The sequence below is a fragment of the Malaclemys terrapin genome, chromosome 19, assembly GCF_027887155.1.
Source record: "Malaclemys terrapin pileata isolate rMalTer1 chromosome 19, rMalTer1.hap1, whole genome shotgun sequence".
NCBI classification, from domain to species: Eukaryota; Metazoa; Chordata; order Testudines; family Emydidae; genus Malaclemys; species Malaclemys terrapin.
The window spans coordinates 5102002-5117741 of NC_071523.1; the positions used below are offsets into that span (position 1 = coordinate 5102002).

The 15740-nt window shown below is 44.0% G+C and overlaps 1 protein-coding gene across 1 annotated transcript; it reads left to right on the forward strand.

The window, feature by feature from the left end:
• The first annotated feature begins 711 nt into the window (after positions 1–711).
• On the forward strand, positions 712–15740 carry DDOST (dolichyl-diphosphooligosaccharide--protein glycosyltransferase non-catalytic subunit). Its single transcript, XM_054009271.1, has 11 exons — positions 712–899; positions 2131–2241; positions 4340–4426; positions 4888–4991; positions 7455–7549; positions 9170–9263; positions 10554–10702; positions 11429–11576; positions 12975–13095; positions 13516–13622; positions 15241–15740. The coding sequence occupies exons 1-11, from the start codon at positions 743–745 to the stop codon at positions 15388–15390; spliced, it is 1323 nt and encodes a 440-aa protein (XP_053865246.1). The 5' UTR covers positions 712–742; the 3' UTR covers positions 15391–15740.

Here is a 15740-nt window from a genome sequence, read left to right on the forward strand (position 1 = left end):
TTCTTTTTATCGGCTTTCTGCTTTTTGAACCTTTACGGTCCACTGGGGTCACATTATGAAGCTTTCTCCACAGCCATGAGGGATAGAAACTTACTTTTACGAATGAAAGCTGAAATCGTCACATACCCACTTGACTCCAGGAGCTGGGGCTCTAAGGAAAACAGGCATTATCATGAGACTTGTGTCAAAATCATGAGAGTTGGCAACAGCCACAGTAAAAGATTCCTGAAGGGCAGGGGCTGCAGAAGACAGAGACCCAACGTTGTTGTTTTTTTTTAAATCTCTTGCTTGGGATGCTTAGGCGTGGCTCCTGCAGTAAGCCTGGGGCAGGAAGGCAACCAGGCAAGGAGTGAGAGGAGGAGGTGCAGAACCCGGGTGCAGATGCAGCCCGGCCTGGGCTGGGACCGCTGCCACCCCTTTGATGGGCTGCAGGGGGCGCTGGCTCGGAGGCGGTTTTAGCGCGCATGGGCGGTGCTCAGGGCGCCCGCTGAGGAAGGGCTGCTGGGCGGGGCCCGCTGTGTGGAGTTGTCTGTCTCTGATTGGGCCCCGCTCTCGAGGAGGCGGGCCTTCAGAGCTACTCCTCGGGCCCCGAGAGGGAGGGGTATGTGTGCCGGGTTCCCGATCGCTTCCGGGTCACCGCTTGAGGCGGTTTGCGTGTCCCGCCTCTACGGGCAGCGCGGGTCGGTGATTGGCAGCGCGGCGAGGATCGCTTCCGGGTGAGGCTGGCCCCCCTAGGAGGAAGATGGAGGCAGCGGCCGCTCTCCCCTCAGGGCGGCTCCTGCTGCTGGTGCTAGTCGGGCTGGGCCTGGCCCAGGCGGACGGGGGGCCCCGCACCCTGGTGCTGCTGGAGAACATCAACCTGCGGGACACGCACTCGCTCTTCCTCCGGAGCCTGGCGGGTGAGGGCGGCGGGGCCCGGGGGCCGGGCGATGGGGAGCGGCCAGGCCCGGGAGGAGCCTGGGTCTGTCCCGGTGCAGCTCCCGGCCCCACTTAGAGGTGCGCTTGCCTGGGGTGGCTGCGGGGCTCGGAGTCCTCTGGCGGGCTGGTTCCCTCCGGGTGCCACGCGGACCCCGTATCCTCCATCCAGCGGCGGCGGGGCTTGGCCACTAGGAAGTGCCACGTGTGTCAGTAAGGACGCGTGGGGGAAATGCTCCCTTGCGCTGTACCTGGGCTGCTGCTTGTCTCTCTTCTGGAGAGCGTCACGTTTGTTAGACTCACGTCTCCCGTTACTAGCTGCAGCCCCTGCTGCCCAGATCTCACTAGACCAGGGGTAGGCAACCTGTGGCCGTTTTTCAGTGGCACTCGCACTGCCCGGGTCCTGAGCACCGGTCCGGGGGGCTCTGCTTCTTAATTTAATTTTAAATGAAGCTTCTTAAACATTTTAATAACCTTATTTACTTTACATACAACCATAGTATAGTTATATAGTATAGACTTATAGTAAGAGATCTTCTAAAAACGTTAAAATGTATTACAGGCATGTGAAACCTTAAATTAGTGAATAAATGAAGATTTGGCACACCACGTTTGAAAGGTTGCCGACCCCTGTACTAGAGCATTTGCTTCTTTCCTGTGCGTGTTTCCCTCTCTGGTGTTCACATCATCCACACGTTTTATCAGGGCTTGATTCACATCAAAGACGTGCATGAAAATGCTATTGAGAGCGCCGAGGTTCTTGTTTGTTTTTTAATTTGGTTTGTCCAAAAAGTCCCCGGGTCCCCTGAGCACTGTGGATTAGATTGTAAGTACCAGGAAGTGTCGCTGCTTGGAGACTAACAGGAACAAATCTGCAGACAGTGCTCACCAGAATACTGAGGAAATAAGTGTATTGTGGAAGAGTAAAATGCTTGATTTAGATTTTTATGTAGCAACTTAAAAAGTATCCCAAGGAGTCTGGTGACACCTTAACGACTAACAGATTTATTTGGGCATAAACTTTTGTGGGTAAAAAACCCACTTCTTCAGATGAATGACACCTTAAAAAGTATGGCAACTAGATGCTTAGATTGTAATGGGTAAGTCTGAGTTAAAGGCCCTCTTATTCATTTTCTAGCATGACCTGTCATACACTTTTTTTAAATTAAAGTTGTCAAAGTATTCATGGCTATGATCTTTGTTTTCTGGGTGCAGATAGAGGCTTTGACCTCACTTTCAGGACTGCTGATGACCCTGGCCTGTCCCTCATAAAATATGGAGAATTTCTGTATGACAACTTGATTATTTTCTCCCCATCTGTAGAAGGTAAGAGATCCTTTTGCATAAAGGAAAAGACCCAGAAATTAAGTTGTGTAATACTCTGAGGCCTTTGGAGAAGACGCACTAGATCTGTAAAGTGCCTTGAAGATATTAGCTAACCTTCACAACACCCCTTTGAGGCTGGTCTTTTACTGCTCCAGTTTTCCAGACAGGGAGGCAAGAGACTTACCCAGGGTGAAACAATGAGTGGTGGCAGAGCTAGGCCTCATCCTGACTCCCAGTCTCCTGCTCTAACCATGAGAACGCTTTACTTTGATCAGTTTTATCAAACCCAAGAATTCTTCTGACTTGCTTCATTTTGACCTTGAGGTGGCTTTTGGGGCCTGTCCCTGAGATGTAGATTTACAGGTGTTATCTTCACTCATCATTGGGCAAACTGGCAGAAACTGTATGCATTCTAAGCAGTTAAATGGTCATCAGGCTGCTTCTAAAAGGGGGGGGGGGAAGGGGCAGAAGCCTGTAGAGCAAAGAATAAGCACAAAAATATAGCTGGTTGCTTTGGACCTGCAATAGCAGCCACTGTTGGGTATCTATTTTCTGTAAACACCATTTCATTACCATTGTTTGCTGTGATAGTAACTGTTATGTTTGTTAATAACTCTCAGCCCACTTTAAAATCCTTGTGTTGTATCTAGAATTGTGGTATTGTGATTCAGTTAAAAAAAAAAAAAGTATTGAATATGTATTTTTGGAGCAGTGCTTCCATAGATTAACAAGTGCACTGTTGTAAAATTCTGTAACTAAAAGATGGAATAACACTGTCATTATTTAAAATGCCTTGATTTTAAGCGTAGTAGTAGTAATTGTTCTAATTCACACCAAAATATCTGGATTCTCTCTTTACCACTATTAACAGCCTGAATCAGACTTGATGAGGGATTATTAATAGCAACCTTTTTGAAATACATCCCTTCAAGAAAGTGAGAGATCAGGTGATATTGGTGTGATGAGAGCCAAGAAAGACCTTCCAAAAGGAACACTCGGTTAGCAAGAGTGGAGAGCTAGCTGACTGTGTGTGTGAATGAAACTGAATAGTATAATCTATAGCCCCGGGTTATAGCACACTTAACTTCAGGTGAGCCTCAGAGAATGTCAGGTAACTTAATTTTGAACATTACTACTAGGACTGTGATATTGGAATCAGATCCTTATGAGAACTAACTACAGAGCTGTGCAAGAAGAAGCTAATGACTCATGATATGTAGGAACCCTTTTTAAACTACTTCAGAACTAAATTTTAGAGTGTGGCATACAGTGTCTTCCTCATGACCTGTTCTTAACCTCTGACTTACTCCACTTCTGTCCTTCTCTCGGTGTTCTGTTTTCTCTTTCACTTTCTTAATTAAGATATTGTAGAGTAAAGTTTTGGCTGTATCTCTTTCAACTTGCAGAGATGCATGTTTCTCTAAATTCATTTGCTTTCTCTTTAAATATTGGTTATTGTTGCTATACTGAAGTTTAATTAAATTTGATTTTGTTAGAGAATGGAATGAGTGAGGTATTCCTCATCATTTTCCCAGGAATGCTTGCACTGGTGCCAGTTGTAATTCAGCTTCTACAAGAAGGAATAATTAATATTTCCTCTTGTTGACAGATATCTCTCTCTCAATCTCAATGCAGATTTCTCTCACTATCTTTAAAATGTAAAATTTCTACCTGCAAACAGATAAGAATTGTATCTTGGGGTGGGGTGAGGAAGAAGCAAATCAACTACATGTAACCAAAAGAAAAGTATGTCTTTAAATGTGCCCAAACAAATAATAAAAAATTCATTGGCTATTTCTCTGCAATGAGATTGAATGGCTAGTTCTATGCCTTTTAAAGGCTGGATTTTATGGCTTTTTGCCTTCCTTCTGAAGGAATTAATCCTTCCTTAATCCGACCCTTTAATCTATGTTGGCCATAGGTGTATGTGGCTTCCGGATCCTGCTTGGGCACCTCCTGTGCCTATCACTCCAACACAGCTTCTCTATTAATTTGCCTCACCTCCCTTGTATTTCCCTCTCCTCCCTTGCTCCAAAGCACTGGTAAAATAGTTTGCTATCAGCTTCTTGAATCACTAATGTCTGGTGCATCTTTTCAGATTTTGGTGGAAACATCAATGTGGAGACAATTACTGCTTTCATCGATGGAGGCGGAAGTGTCCTTGTGGCTGCCAGTTCTGACATTGGTCAGTAACACCTGCATGCCAAACAAATGGGCGTAAATGTTGGCTTTTCATTTTATAGCTGCATAATAAGAGTTTGCTGGATATAGAGAGCACAGATCAGTCCTGTAGGGGAAAGTGTCTTCCTTGTCATGGGAGCTCTTAGAATTCTGGCTACAACCTTTTTTAAAGGGGAACTTCAAAAGCTAAAACTATACAGCACTCTGTGCATTCAAAACATGCTACAAACCTTCATCCTCACTATGCTCCAAGGGAATTGGTGGTAAAGAATAAACGAATGCCTTAATTTCACTTTCCAAAGAAAGTTGACTTCAGCCAAGGGTTGTGTACTGAGTGCACCCAGCAGCCTGGTTAGCAGGACATTAGCACATAAATCAGGGCTGTCCTTGTTTTTATTTTGATTTTTTAGTTACTTTTGTGTCTTGTACATACTGTAAATTGGGAATCCACTTCTGTCTTTTTAGGTGATCCTCTGCGAGAGCTGGGCAGTGAGTGTGGAATAGAGTTTGATGAGGAAAGGACAGCTGTCATTGACCATCACAACTATGATATCTCAGACCCAGGCCAGGTAAAAGTCTAGACACTGAATTCTTTGGGTCTGTCCAGGGCTTGAGGAAACATGTCTTAGCTAGTACATAGCTTCTGGGAAGGGTTCTTTTTTTTTTTTTTTTTTTTTTATAAGCAGTTGGCTGGAAGGGCTGGAGACAAATCTTGTCTGCTGTCTTCCCTTTTTTTTTTTTTTTCTTTCCCCTCCTACCTATGCTCATTCCAAAGATTGTTTTGAGTAGCAGCTGTGAATCTTATTGAATGACATGCTTGCTTTTATTATTGCTCTTCTCTTTAAAGTGAGATTGCAACTTATCATGCACCTTTGATCTATGCCTAGACAACTTCTAACATTCCAGTCACATTGAGCAGTTAAAAACACCACCTGGAGTAGTCAGGGGTTCACTGTATTGGATCTTGAACCCCTCGGGGGGGTAGGAGATAAAATATTTCACTAGAAAGGGGGAATTCCTATTTCTTTTTATTCATGATGGGTCAGGAGATAGGAATGTCATGCTTAATAGCCAAAAGGTAAACTCTGTCTCAAGACACAAGGACAAAGAGAGATCAATATAGAAAACTCTGTAGCAGTTTGTCTAATGTATGTGATACCTTGATTTTTCTGTCCTTGCATGGTCCATCTGGTTGGATGCATGGTTCTGAAATATGTCTTTACAGGAGAGATACAAGATGTTCCAATAATGTCTGAGAGTTAAGAACATTGTAACATAGCTTTTCTGTAAAATATGTGGGGCACACACAATCCCCGATGGATGAGGGAATCACCATTGCTTTGGGATGCCTATGTATCTTATTAGCAGTGCAGATTTTGAAAACTTTCCTTTTCTACTGTACCATCTTGTGCTCGCTATCAAACCAATCTTACGGAACTTATAGTAGGACTTGGAGATGCATAATTTGTAGCTAGATGCGAGTTCTTCCCAGACAGTAGATAGTTGAAGGCCTATCCAATATCATTGAAAGAATAACTCTAGAACAGTGGTTTTCAACCTTTTTTCATTGCAGACCCCTAAAAAATTTCAAGTGGCGTTGTGGACCCCTTTGGAAATTTTAGACTTAGTCTGCAGACCCTAGGTTGAAAACCACTGTTCTATAGTAACAACAGCCTTTTGTGCATCCCTTAGACATAGTCTAAGGTTGAAAACCACTGCTCTATAGGTTCATGAGGCCCTTGATTTCACTGTGGTGCTGTTATTTAGACTCTTAATATGCTTAGTTCTTGGATTGGTACCTCTTCCCGGCTCTTTGAGCTGTGGTCAAGTGAAAAATTTTCTATGTTGTAATAGCTGAATACTTCCTTGTTTAAACAAAAAATTCTTTCAGTGGAAAAATGTCACTAAAACTCAGTACAATAAGCACAGTAACTACCCCTCTGGATACACAACTGTCCCTCAGAGAGGATTCTTCTGAGTGACTATAAGTTACATCACTATTTAATTATGGCAGCTCCTGACAACACGCTGCAAAGCTGTAAGCTTATTATTCCTTACTTAAGAACATCTTGTGTCCTAGAACAAGGCCCTGCAGGCCAAGAGGAACCAAACTACTCTAGGATGGGCTGTGCAAGTGTCACGGACTGAGGCTTTAGGCAGCAGCTGTCCCCCATTATCTTCTGACACTTTGAAATGCAGATCCTTCCATGTTGTACTTCAGGGGTAGGCAACCTATGCACGTGTGCCGAAGGCAGCACGCCAGCTGATTTTCAGTGGCACTCACAGTGCCCGGGTCCTGGCAACCAGTCTGGGAGGCTCTGCATTTTAATTTATTGAAGCTTCTTAAACATACAACAGTAGTTTAGTTATATATTATAGACTTACAGAAAGAGACCTTCTAAAAATGTTAAAATGTATTACTGGCCCTTGAAACCTTAAATCAGAGTGAATAAATGAAGACTCGGCACACCACTTCTGAAAGGTTGCTGACCCCTGTTGTACTTTCTTGACATGCTTTTTCTGATGTGCTGAAATCCCTTCTACAGTGTTCACATTAGCTTGTGGCAGCAATCAGAACAAATAGGAACTAATAAACACATGTTCCTGCAAGAGATCTGCGTTTGTTGCCCTGGGATTTACCTTCCTTCTGATTTAAGCTTCCTAATATGCAACTCACAAGAAATTCTCACAAGAGGAAACCTGCTCTAAACTGTAATCAGCAGGGGCTGTTGTCTGTTCCCTGAGGGCTTCTAAGCATGTGCCCGGTTTCTTCTCCTGCTCTTACTCCTCCATCCCCTTGCCCCATGTTACGATTCTTCTTCCTGCCAAGAGGCCAGGTGAGACTCTGCAGAGCCAATTAACGCTACTTCAAAGTTCTGGAAGGGCAGCTGTAGAACATGAGGTGCTGTGTTGTGCAGATCACTAGCCATAGAGTGGCAAGCAGACACATGTTAACAAGTTCCTGGTGCATTAATTACAGTGTTCAGTAGCTTGTGAAGGCTTACCACAGGTCTCTTGTTTCCTCCCTGAAGCACACACTCATTGTCGCAGACTCTGAAAATCTACTGAAGGCTCCCACCATTGTGGGGAAAACTCCATTAAACCCTGTTCTCTTCCGAGGAGTTGGGTAAGTGAACTACGAGGCAAGGCTGGCAGTGGGGCTGTAACTGAGAACAAGAGGTCTCTGTTTGGATGGGTTTCTTGCCACAATCTTCCCTCCAGATAGGTTATAAGCCTAGGGCTGGGGTAGGCACTATTATAAACAAAACATCATAGGCTGGTTTTTGTTTTCTTCAGTTGAGATGCAACAGGCATTTGGTCCTTTAACAGGATGGAATTGTGGGGAGGGCGGCTGAGGGCAGGCAAGAAAGGCGCAGACTTCATGCTGGTTAGGTAATCAAAGGCTATTCCTCATCTCTCAATCTAGTTATAAACTTCCTTGAAACAAAACTTTTAATACAGAGTAACTCCTCACTTAGAGTTGTCCCGGTTAACGTTATTTTGTTATGTTGCTGATCAATTAGGGAACATGCTCATTTAAAGTTGTGTAATGCTCGTCATTTGGCAGCCGCCTGCTTTGTCTACTGCTTGCAGGAAGAGCAGCCCGTTGCAGCTAGTTGGTGGGGGCTTGGAACCAGGGTGGACTGGCAGCCCCCTATCAGCTCCCCGCTCCCCTAAGTTCCCTGTGCAGCAGCTGCCTGCAGTTCAGCTGTGTCCCTCCCCCCCACTGCCATGTGCTGCTCCTGTCCTCTGCCTTGGAGCTGCTCCCCGAGACTCGTGCTTGCTGTGCCGGAGGGGGAAAGGAAGGAAGACGGGGGCTAATAGGGTGTCCCCCAGCTCCTGCACCCTGCTTACCCTATCTTCCATAGAGCAGGGCTCAGGACCGAGGGAGCTTATAGCAGCTGCGGCCTAATTAACAAGGCATTGTACCTAAGGGAAATGCCCATATCTCCCTCCATTCCTGCTGCCTTGCAGAGTGAGAGAGTTAACCCTTAAGGGCTCAGCCAATTGCTAGTTCATCATTTAGCAGTAAGGGAAATATCCCACCTTCTGACTCCTCCACCTCAATCAAGCTTCACAACCATCATCACTGTGTACCAATATTAAATTGTTTGTTTAAAACTTATAGTGTGTGTGTGTAATATGTCTTTTGTCTGGTGGGAAAAAAATTCCCTGAAACTTAACCTCCTCGTTTATGAGGAAATTGGATTTGCTTAATATCATTTCGCTTAAAGTCACATTTTTCAGGAACATAACTACAATGTTAAGTGAGGAGTTACTGTATTTTACTTCTTCCTGTTTAGTCTGTTTCTCTCTACTTGGACAATTAAAGTATCCATTCACTTCCCTGTTCTCATGTACTCATGTTTGTTTAAACTATTTGTATTTGAATTTAGAACATAGAAGCACTTCTGTTGATGTCACGTTTTGTAAAGGGTTGTTCTTAAAGGAAACTTCAGTCTTTGATGTGATAGCATTTCTTTAAACAACTGTGAATAGTTATGCTATTTTAAAGTCATCAGTTGATATAAAATTAATTGGGCCTGATTGACTTCAGTGTGTGTTTTGCCACTAATTTCAGGAGGAGCTGAGTCAATCCCATGGTTCTCAACCTCTGTGAATTTCATATATGTTAGCAGACTTCAATCAGAATTTAGTGCACACTAATCTTCTTGGGCAGGTATCTGAGGTTTGACCAGCTTTCAGGTGTCTTCCTGGTACTTTGATTGTGTCTCTCTCACCACAGGATGGTGGCTGATCCTGATAACCCTCTGGTACTAGATATCTTGACAGGCTCCTCTACATCTTACTCCTTCTTCCCAGATAAGCCCATCACACAGGTACGCACAGTTATCTTTGTCCTCTTTTGCTTCTAATCCTATGGAATTAATTACCTCTCTTTCAACAGTTTAAAACTGGATCAAGAGACTTAACTCAAGTGCCTCTTATATTCTGTGTCAAATACTTATGGGTTTTTTCAAAGCTCCAGTCCATGGTCTCTTAGTACTATATATTTTCTAATATTATCATGGAAATCTTTCTTACTTGCAGTTTCATTGGCTCCACATGGAAAAAGCCTAACAAGACTGCATTGGAAGAAATATCGGCTCTTAACTTTGATACTGTTTGGCTGTATCAAAGGGGCTGAATTCAGACTGGTGATGTAGAAGCAAAAGGCTCTCAACCCCACTGCTACTGTGGCAGGCAATAGAATTTGAAGCCTTTTTCCTCTAAGATGCTGGTAGAATTTGGACCAAGTTGGTAGTAATTGAAAACTCTGTCCATCTTCCAGCAGGACTGTGACCAGTGTGAAATGAGGTGGTTCTTCTGTTTAGTTTGGAGGCTCTGTAGCTTCAAGGGGTTAAAAAAGATGCTGTTGCATCTCCCAGAATCTGCCAACTGCGTGTCTCAGCTGTGTTGAAGCCTCATGCTTCTCTCCACTTGGGTAGTGCAGTAATCTGCAAAAATGCATTCTGTGCCATGTCTTATTTGACATGATGAAAATGTAGAGAAAAAATAATAAGCAGGGAGCTGGCATGAGTGGGACTTAACTGACAGCAAACGTGTTCAACTTCTGTCTGCTTAACAGGCTCTTCCATAATGGGTATTTGAACAGGCAGACGAGTAGTTTAAACATTCCCTTTAATTAGGCTTATGAGGTTAGACAAGTCTTTTGACAAGACGATAATAACTTGGATTGTACTTGTTTGGCCCCAGCCAGGCCTAGCAGCAAAGTTAAAGATCATCCAATATCATTTAATTTTTCAGATGTTTCCCTGCTACTATTAACTATTTAAACCCCATGGATAATACTGCCTTGCTAGTTTCAGTACTTGCCTAATAAAGCAGCGTAAATCCCTGATGCCTTCTTTCCATATATATATTAAACATGAGAGTTTCTGGTTACTTTTTCTTGCCATGTGATCTGAGCATGTCATCCCTGTACCTTTTATTTCTCTTCACGATGTTTGTTTGTGGTATTTGTTTAGCAAATAAGATTCCAGGCTTACTATGTGACTTGTCTGTACAGTACCCAGCCCATTGGGGTCCCTATCTCAGTTGGGGCCTCAAGGTGCTACTATAATACAAATCATTAGTGCTGATTGAACTCTATTCTTGTCCAATTTCAGTACCCTCATGCTGTTGGGAAGAATACACTTTTGATTGCTGGTCTCCAGGCCAGGAACAACGCCCGTGTCGTTTTCAGTGGCTCCTTGGATTTCTTCAGCGATGCTTTCTTCAACTCTGCTGTGCAGAAAGCTACACCTGGCTCTCAGAGGTGCACTAGCTTAACATGGTCTTCTGTAGGTAGGGTGGGCTATTCAGGCTTTTCTGTCCAAGTGGTCTGGGTACCTCTTTGATCAAGGAATCCCTAGCAGGTGATGAGAACTAATTGTGTCAAAGATGACTGATGGAAATATACTGAATACTGTCATAACTATCCAGCCCTGCTACTGTAAAATCTACACTGTTTAGGTTATAATAAAGCGAAACTTCCTTTAAGTGCAGTGCAAATTGTCAAGCTGGCTAACCCATATAGCTGTCTCCTGTCCTTATAGATACCCTGATGATAGGTGTGTGAGAAGCAGTTTCTGCATCCATTGTATTCAGACATGCTATGAACACAATTCATAATGTGGGCACAGCTCCTACTTGGAAATTTTGACATAGAATACTATACTCTGAGCATTGATATATATCAGATCAGTGAGCAAGTTGGAAACCTGGGCACTGAATTCCTTTCAGTGCTGATCTGTTAAAATATGTTTCACTGTATTTTTAAGCAACTACCTAGAAGACCTAGTAGATAGTTGGGGTCTAAAGATCAGTCTTATGGGAAAACTTTCAAGTAATGTGATCATTTAAAACGGGTGCTGACTTTCTGATATGGCACTTAGTTCTTGGAGAAACTTCATAGGATACCTGACCGAAAAAATATTTGGTGCTATGAATGCCCTCCAATGCAGTCTCCATGCTTCTGTTCTCAACCTCTCACCATCTCTAGGTACTCTCAGACGGGTAACTACGAGCTCGCTATTGCCTTGTCCCGCTGGGTATTCAAGGAAGAGGGTGTGCTGCGGGTTGGAGAGGTATCTCACCATCGTGTAGGGGAGAGATCACCACCTAATGCCTACACTGTCACCGACCTCGTGGTAAGACTGATTGTAGGAAAATGAGTCAAATAGACTTGTGCAGAGAGAATGTACTCTTGTTTGGGCTAGGAGTGTGGTGGAAGCAGATTTATCTCCTCTTTTCTGGTTGGAAAGATGATGGTTGGCACCCAGGGCCTCACCAGCTAAGGTGTGAAATTTCAGAGGCCATGAGGAAATATAACACGGTGGGGTTTTTCTTCCTCTTAATTGTAGGAACCGTCCCCTTCTTGACAGTGTTTCTCCACTAATGTGGAGGCAGAGTCTACCTAACCTTTAGTTCCTACATGTAACTTTCACTTAATGCTAAATGTCAGACTGCTCATGGCTCATACTTGAGTATCATTCAATATTAAGTGGCGGCAGCAGCCAACTCTGGAGAAGTCTGTGTTCTGTTATCTTAAGTATTATTTATCTAAGTTTACTATGGGGGGGGGTTGGTTATCCTTGCAGATGGTTTCTCTTAAGTCATGAATCTTCTTGATAAACCGGTATCTGAGCCTGATCAAAAGTACGTGCTGGAATTTTAGCTTCCCTATTACCTCCATTTCACTCAGATTTGTGATGCCAAACTTCATTATACGAAAACAGTACATTGGCATGCTTGTGCTTTGAATAGAAATTGCAGCTATATATTGGGAGGGAGGAGAGAGCTTAGCACGCCTAAAGAGTTTAAGTATAGCACTCTCAAATTCAAGTCAATTCTACGTTGATGTGCCCACTCACTGATTTGCTACCGAGTATTGGCTTGATTTTCAGTGCATGGTAGCTCAACTGCATTTCCAAGTGTGGAAACTCACTTGGACTCTTATTTTGGAAATAGCAGTTACTGGAAAATTCCCTGTTGTCCCCCTTGATTTCATGGAAAGTGGAGTTCATAGTTTAGGATTGAGATTTCAGGTATCACTCTTAGCTCATTGATAGGGCCCTACCAAATTCATGGTCCATTTTAGTCAATTTTGCATTCTCAGGTGTTCATGTTTTCAGATGGAGGGTCCTGATCCAAAAGTGGTTGTTTGGTGTGGGGGGGCGCGCTCACGGGATTGCCACCCTCACTTCGGTGCTGCCTTCAGGACTGTGTGCAGCTGCAGAGCTTCCTACAGCCGGGGGAGATAGCTGGAGCTGAGTCTGGTCCCCTCCCAAGAGTGGCCATTCAGGGGAAGAGGGTGTCCTGTCCCTCCCCAGACTAGCAGCCTGAGCCCAGTGAATGGTAGGAGCTCCTGACTGGGGTGTCCCCAGCCCTGCCCCTCCCCTCCAATAACTACATTTAACGGGGGAGATCTGATTTCACAGTCCATGACATGTTTTTCACAGATGTGACTTTGGTAGGGCCCTACTCATTAACAATGTGTCCTCTTCCTTTATGCCTCTGTTAATGCAGCGTGCATTTGTATGTTACAGGAGTACAACATTGTGATTGAAAAGCTCTCTGACGGGAAGTGGGTCCCCTTTGATGGAGATGATATTCAGCTGGAGTTTGTCCGCATTGATCCATTTGTAAGGACTTTTCTGAAGAAAAATGGTAGGTCTCCTATCGGGCAATTAATGTTTCCTGCCCTAGGGCTTTGTTAACAATAACAAAAGACTGGGTGACTTCTTCCCCCACCACTGAAACTCACCTCGCTCATATATACTGACTTGGAACACTACGGTTCTTCTGAGCAGGTAGTGTACAGAATCACTGTGGGAAGCATACTCCACTGTTAAGAGGAAGGGTGCACTTCACACAGCTCTCCTACAGCTCCTTCTTCCAGTGGAGCAGCTTTGGGTTCCAGAGGCTAGTCTTCTGTCTGGATGAAAAGCGCCACAAAGTGGGTTTGGGGGAGACAGAGGGACATGACCAATGAAAGGAGGTGAGGAAAGAACTTCCAATGGGGCTCTTAACTCCTAATGCTCTTGTTCTATTTACTGTGTAATTTAAATGACTCTGCCTCTTTCCTAGGTGGCAGATACAGTGTGCAGTTCAAGCTGCCGGATGTCTATGGAGTGTTTCAGTTTAAAGTGGACTATAACCGGCTGGGATACACCCACCTGTACTCCTCTACACAGGTAAATAGTGTGAATTATCTTGTCTGTGTGGTAGGAAATGTAAGAGTACTGGTTGAGATTTCAAGTCAGGTACTTAAACTTTGCAAATGGGCTGGTAATCTTAATTACCGTGTAGTTTCATCCAGCCTTCCTTTGTGTGTGGAATGGATTTACAAGCTATCTTACTCTGTTACCATCTTCAGTTCTATTTAGAAAGGCCTGGAAATAAGCCTTTGTAGAGAGCGTTTTACCTTCAAACACATTCTTGTCTCTTAAGGCAGTGTTGGACACCTGCCAGGGCTGCCTGCACTGAGGCTTAAGGTTTGCTGACATGCTTCTACAGAAGTTGAGGATTTGGAGCTTAAAACTCTAGTTTAAAAATAAGAGATAATTGAACCACTTCTAGGAGCTCTTGTACATTTACCTTCCCAGGAAGGTAATCTGGTTCTCCAGTCATCTGAGTGGGGCATCGTCTGTGTCAAGGTTCCTTCCTAGGGTACAGATGTGGGGACCTGCATGAGAACCTCTAAGCTTAACTACCAGCTTAGATCTGGTTTTGCTGCCACCACTCAAATTATTTGAGTTATTTGGGAAACTCTTGTCTACCTCCCCTCACAGAATATCTCCCTCCCAAGTACTATAACCCTTCCCTGGGTAGCCTTGAGAGACTTCTCCACCAATGTCCTGGTGAACACCGATCCAACCCCTTGGATCTTAAAACAAGGAGAAATTAACCATTCCCCCTCCTTTCCCCCCACCAATTCCTGGTGAGTCCAGATCCAACCCCTTGCATCTTAAAACAAGGAGAAATTAACCATTCCCCCTCCTTTCCCCCCACCAATTCCTGGTGAGTCCAGATCCAACCCCTTGCATCTTAAAACAAGGAGAAATTAACCATTCCCCCTCCTTTCCCCCCACCAATTCCTGGTGAGTCCAGATCCAACCCCTTGCATCTTAAAACAAGGAGAAATCAATCAGGTTCTTAAAAAGAAGGCTTTTAGTTAAAGAAAGAAAGGTAAAACTCATCTCTATAAAATCAGGATGGAAAATAACTTTACAGGGTAATCAGATTCAAAGAGCCCAGAGGAACCCCCTCTAGCCTTAGGTTCAGAGTTACAGTAAACAGAGGTAAACACTCTAGCAAAAGGAACATTTACAATATGAGAAAATAAAGATAAAACTAACACGCCTTGCCTGGCTTTTACTTACAAGTTTGAAATATGAGAGACTTGTTCAGAAAGATTTGGAGAGCATGGATTGATGTCTGGTCCCTCTTAGTCCCAGGAGTGAACAACCCCCAAAACAAAGCGCACAAACAAAAGCCTCCACCACCACCACCCCCCCTCCCAACCAAGATTTGAAAGTATCTTGTCCCCTTATTGGTCCTTTGAGTCAGGTGTCAGCCAGGTTACCTGAGCTTCTTAACCCTTTACAGGTAAAAGGATTTTGGAGTCTCTGGCCAGGAGGGATTTTATAGTATTGTACACAGGAGGGCTGTTACCCTTCCCTTTATAGTTATGACAGTCAGAATGGGTGTGTAAATTAAATAACACATCTAGAGCTGAGAGAGTCCTGCTACACAGAGGACTGAATGACCTCATCTCCTGTGAACCTGTTCTTGTGTTCTCTTCTCTCCCAGGTGTCTGTGCGTCCCCTCCAGCACACACAGTATGAGCGTTTTATCCCCTCAGCTTATCCATATTATGCCAGCGCCTTCTCCATGATGATAGGCCTCTTCATGTTCAGCATCGTCTTCTTGCACATGAAGGAGAAGGAGAAATCTGACTGAGGTCTCTCAGCAGGAGAAAGAGCCCTCGTCCAAGACATTGGCTCCATATGAAGACTGGTAGCACTCAGGGCACAAATTATAAATGTTTGGGGACTGGAACCCTCAGCTGGTAGGAGCCAGATGAGCTATGGGGATTTTTGAGACTCGAGTGACTAGTGGGAGAGAAATTGAAAACTTCTATGTCTGAGAGGAAACCACTGATGTCCACAAGAGATCAAAATGTATGGCAGTGCCAATATTTGTTTTCGGGGGTTTTTCATGAAACACCATTTTATTATTTCCACCCCTTCTCAGAAAGGCTCTTGCCTCAAGGTTGTTCTCATTTCCAGAATAAAGATTTGTTCCTCTCA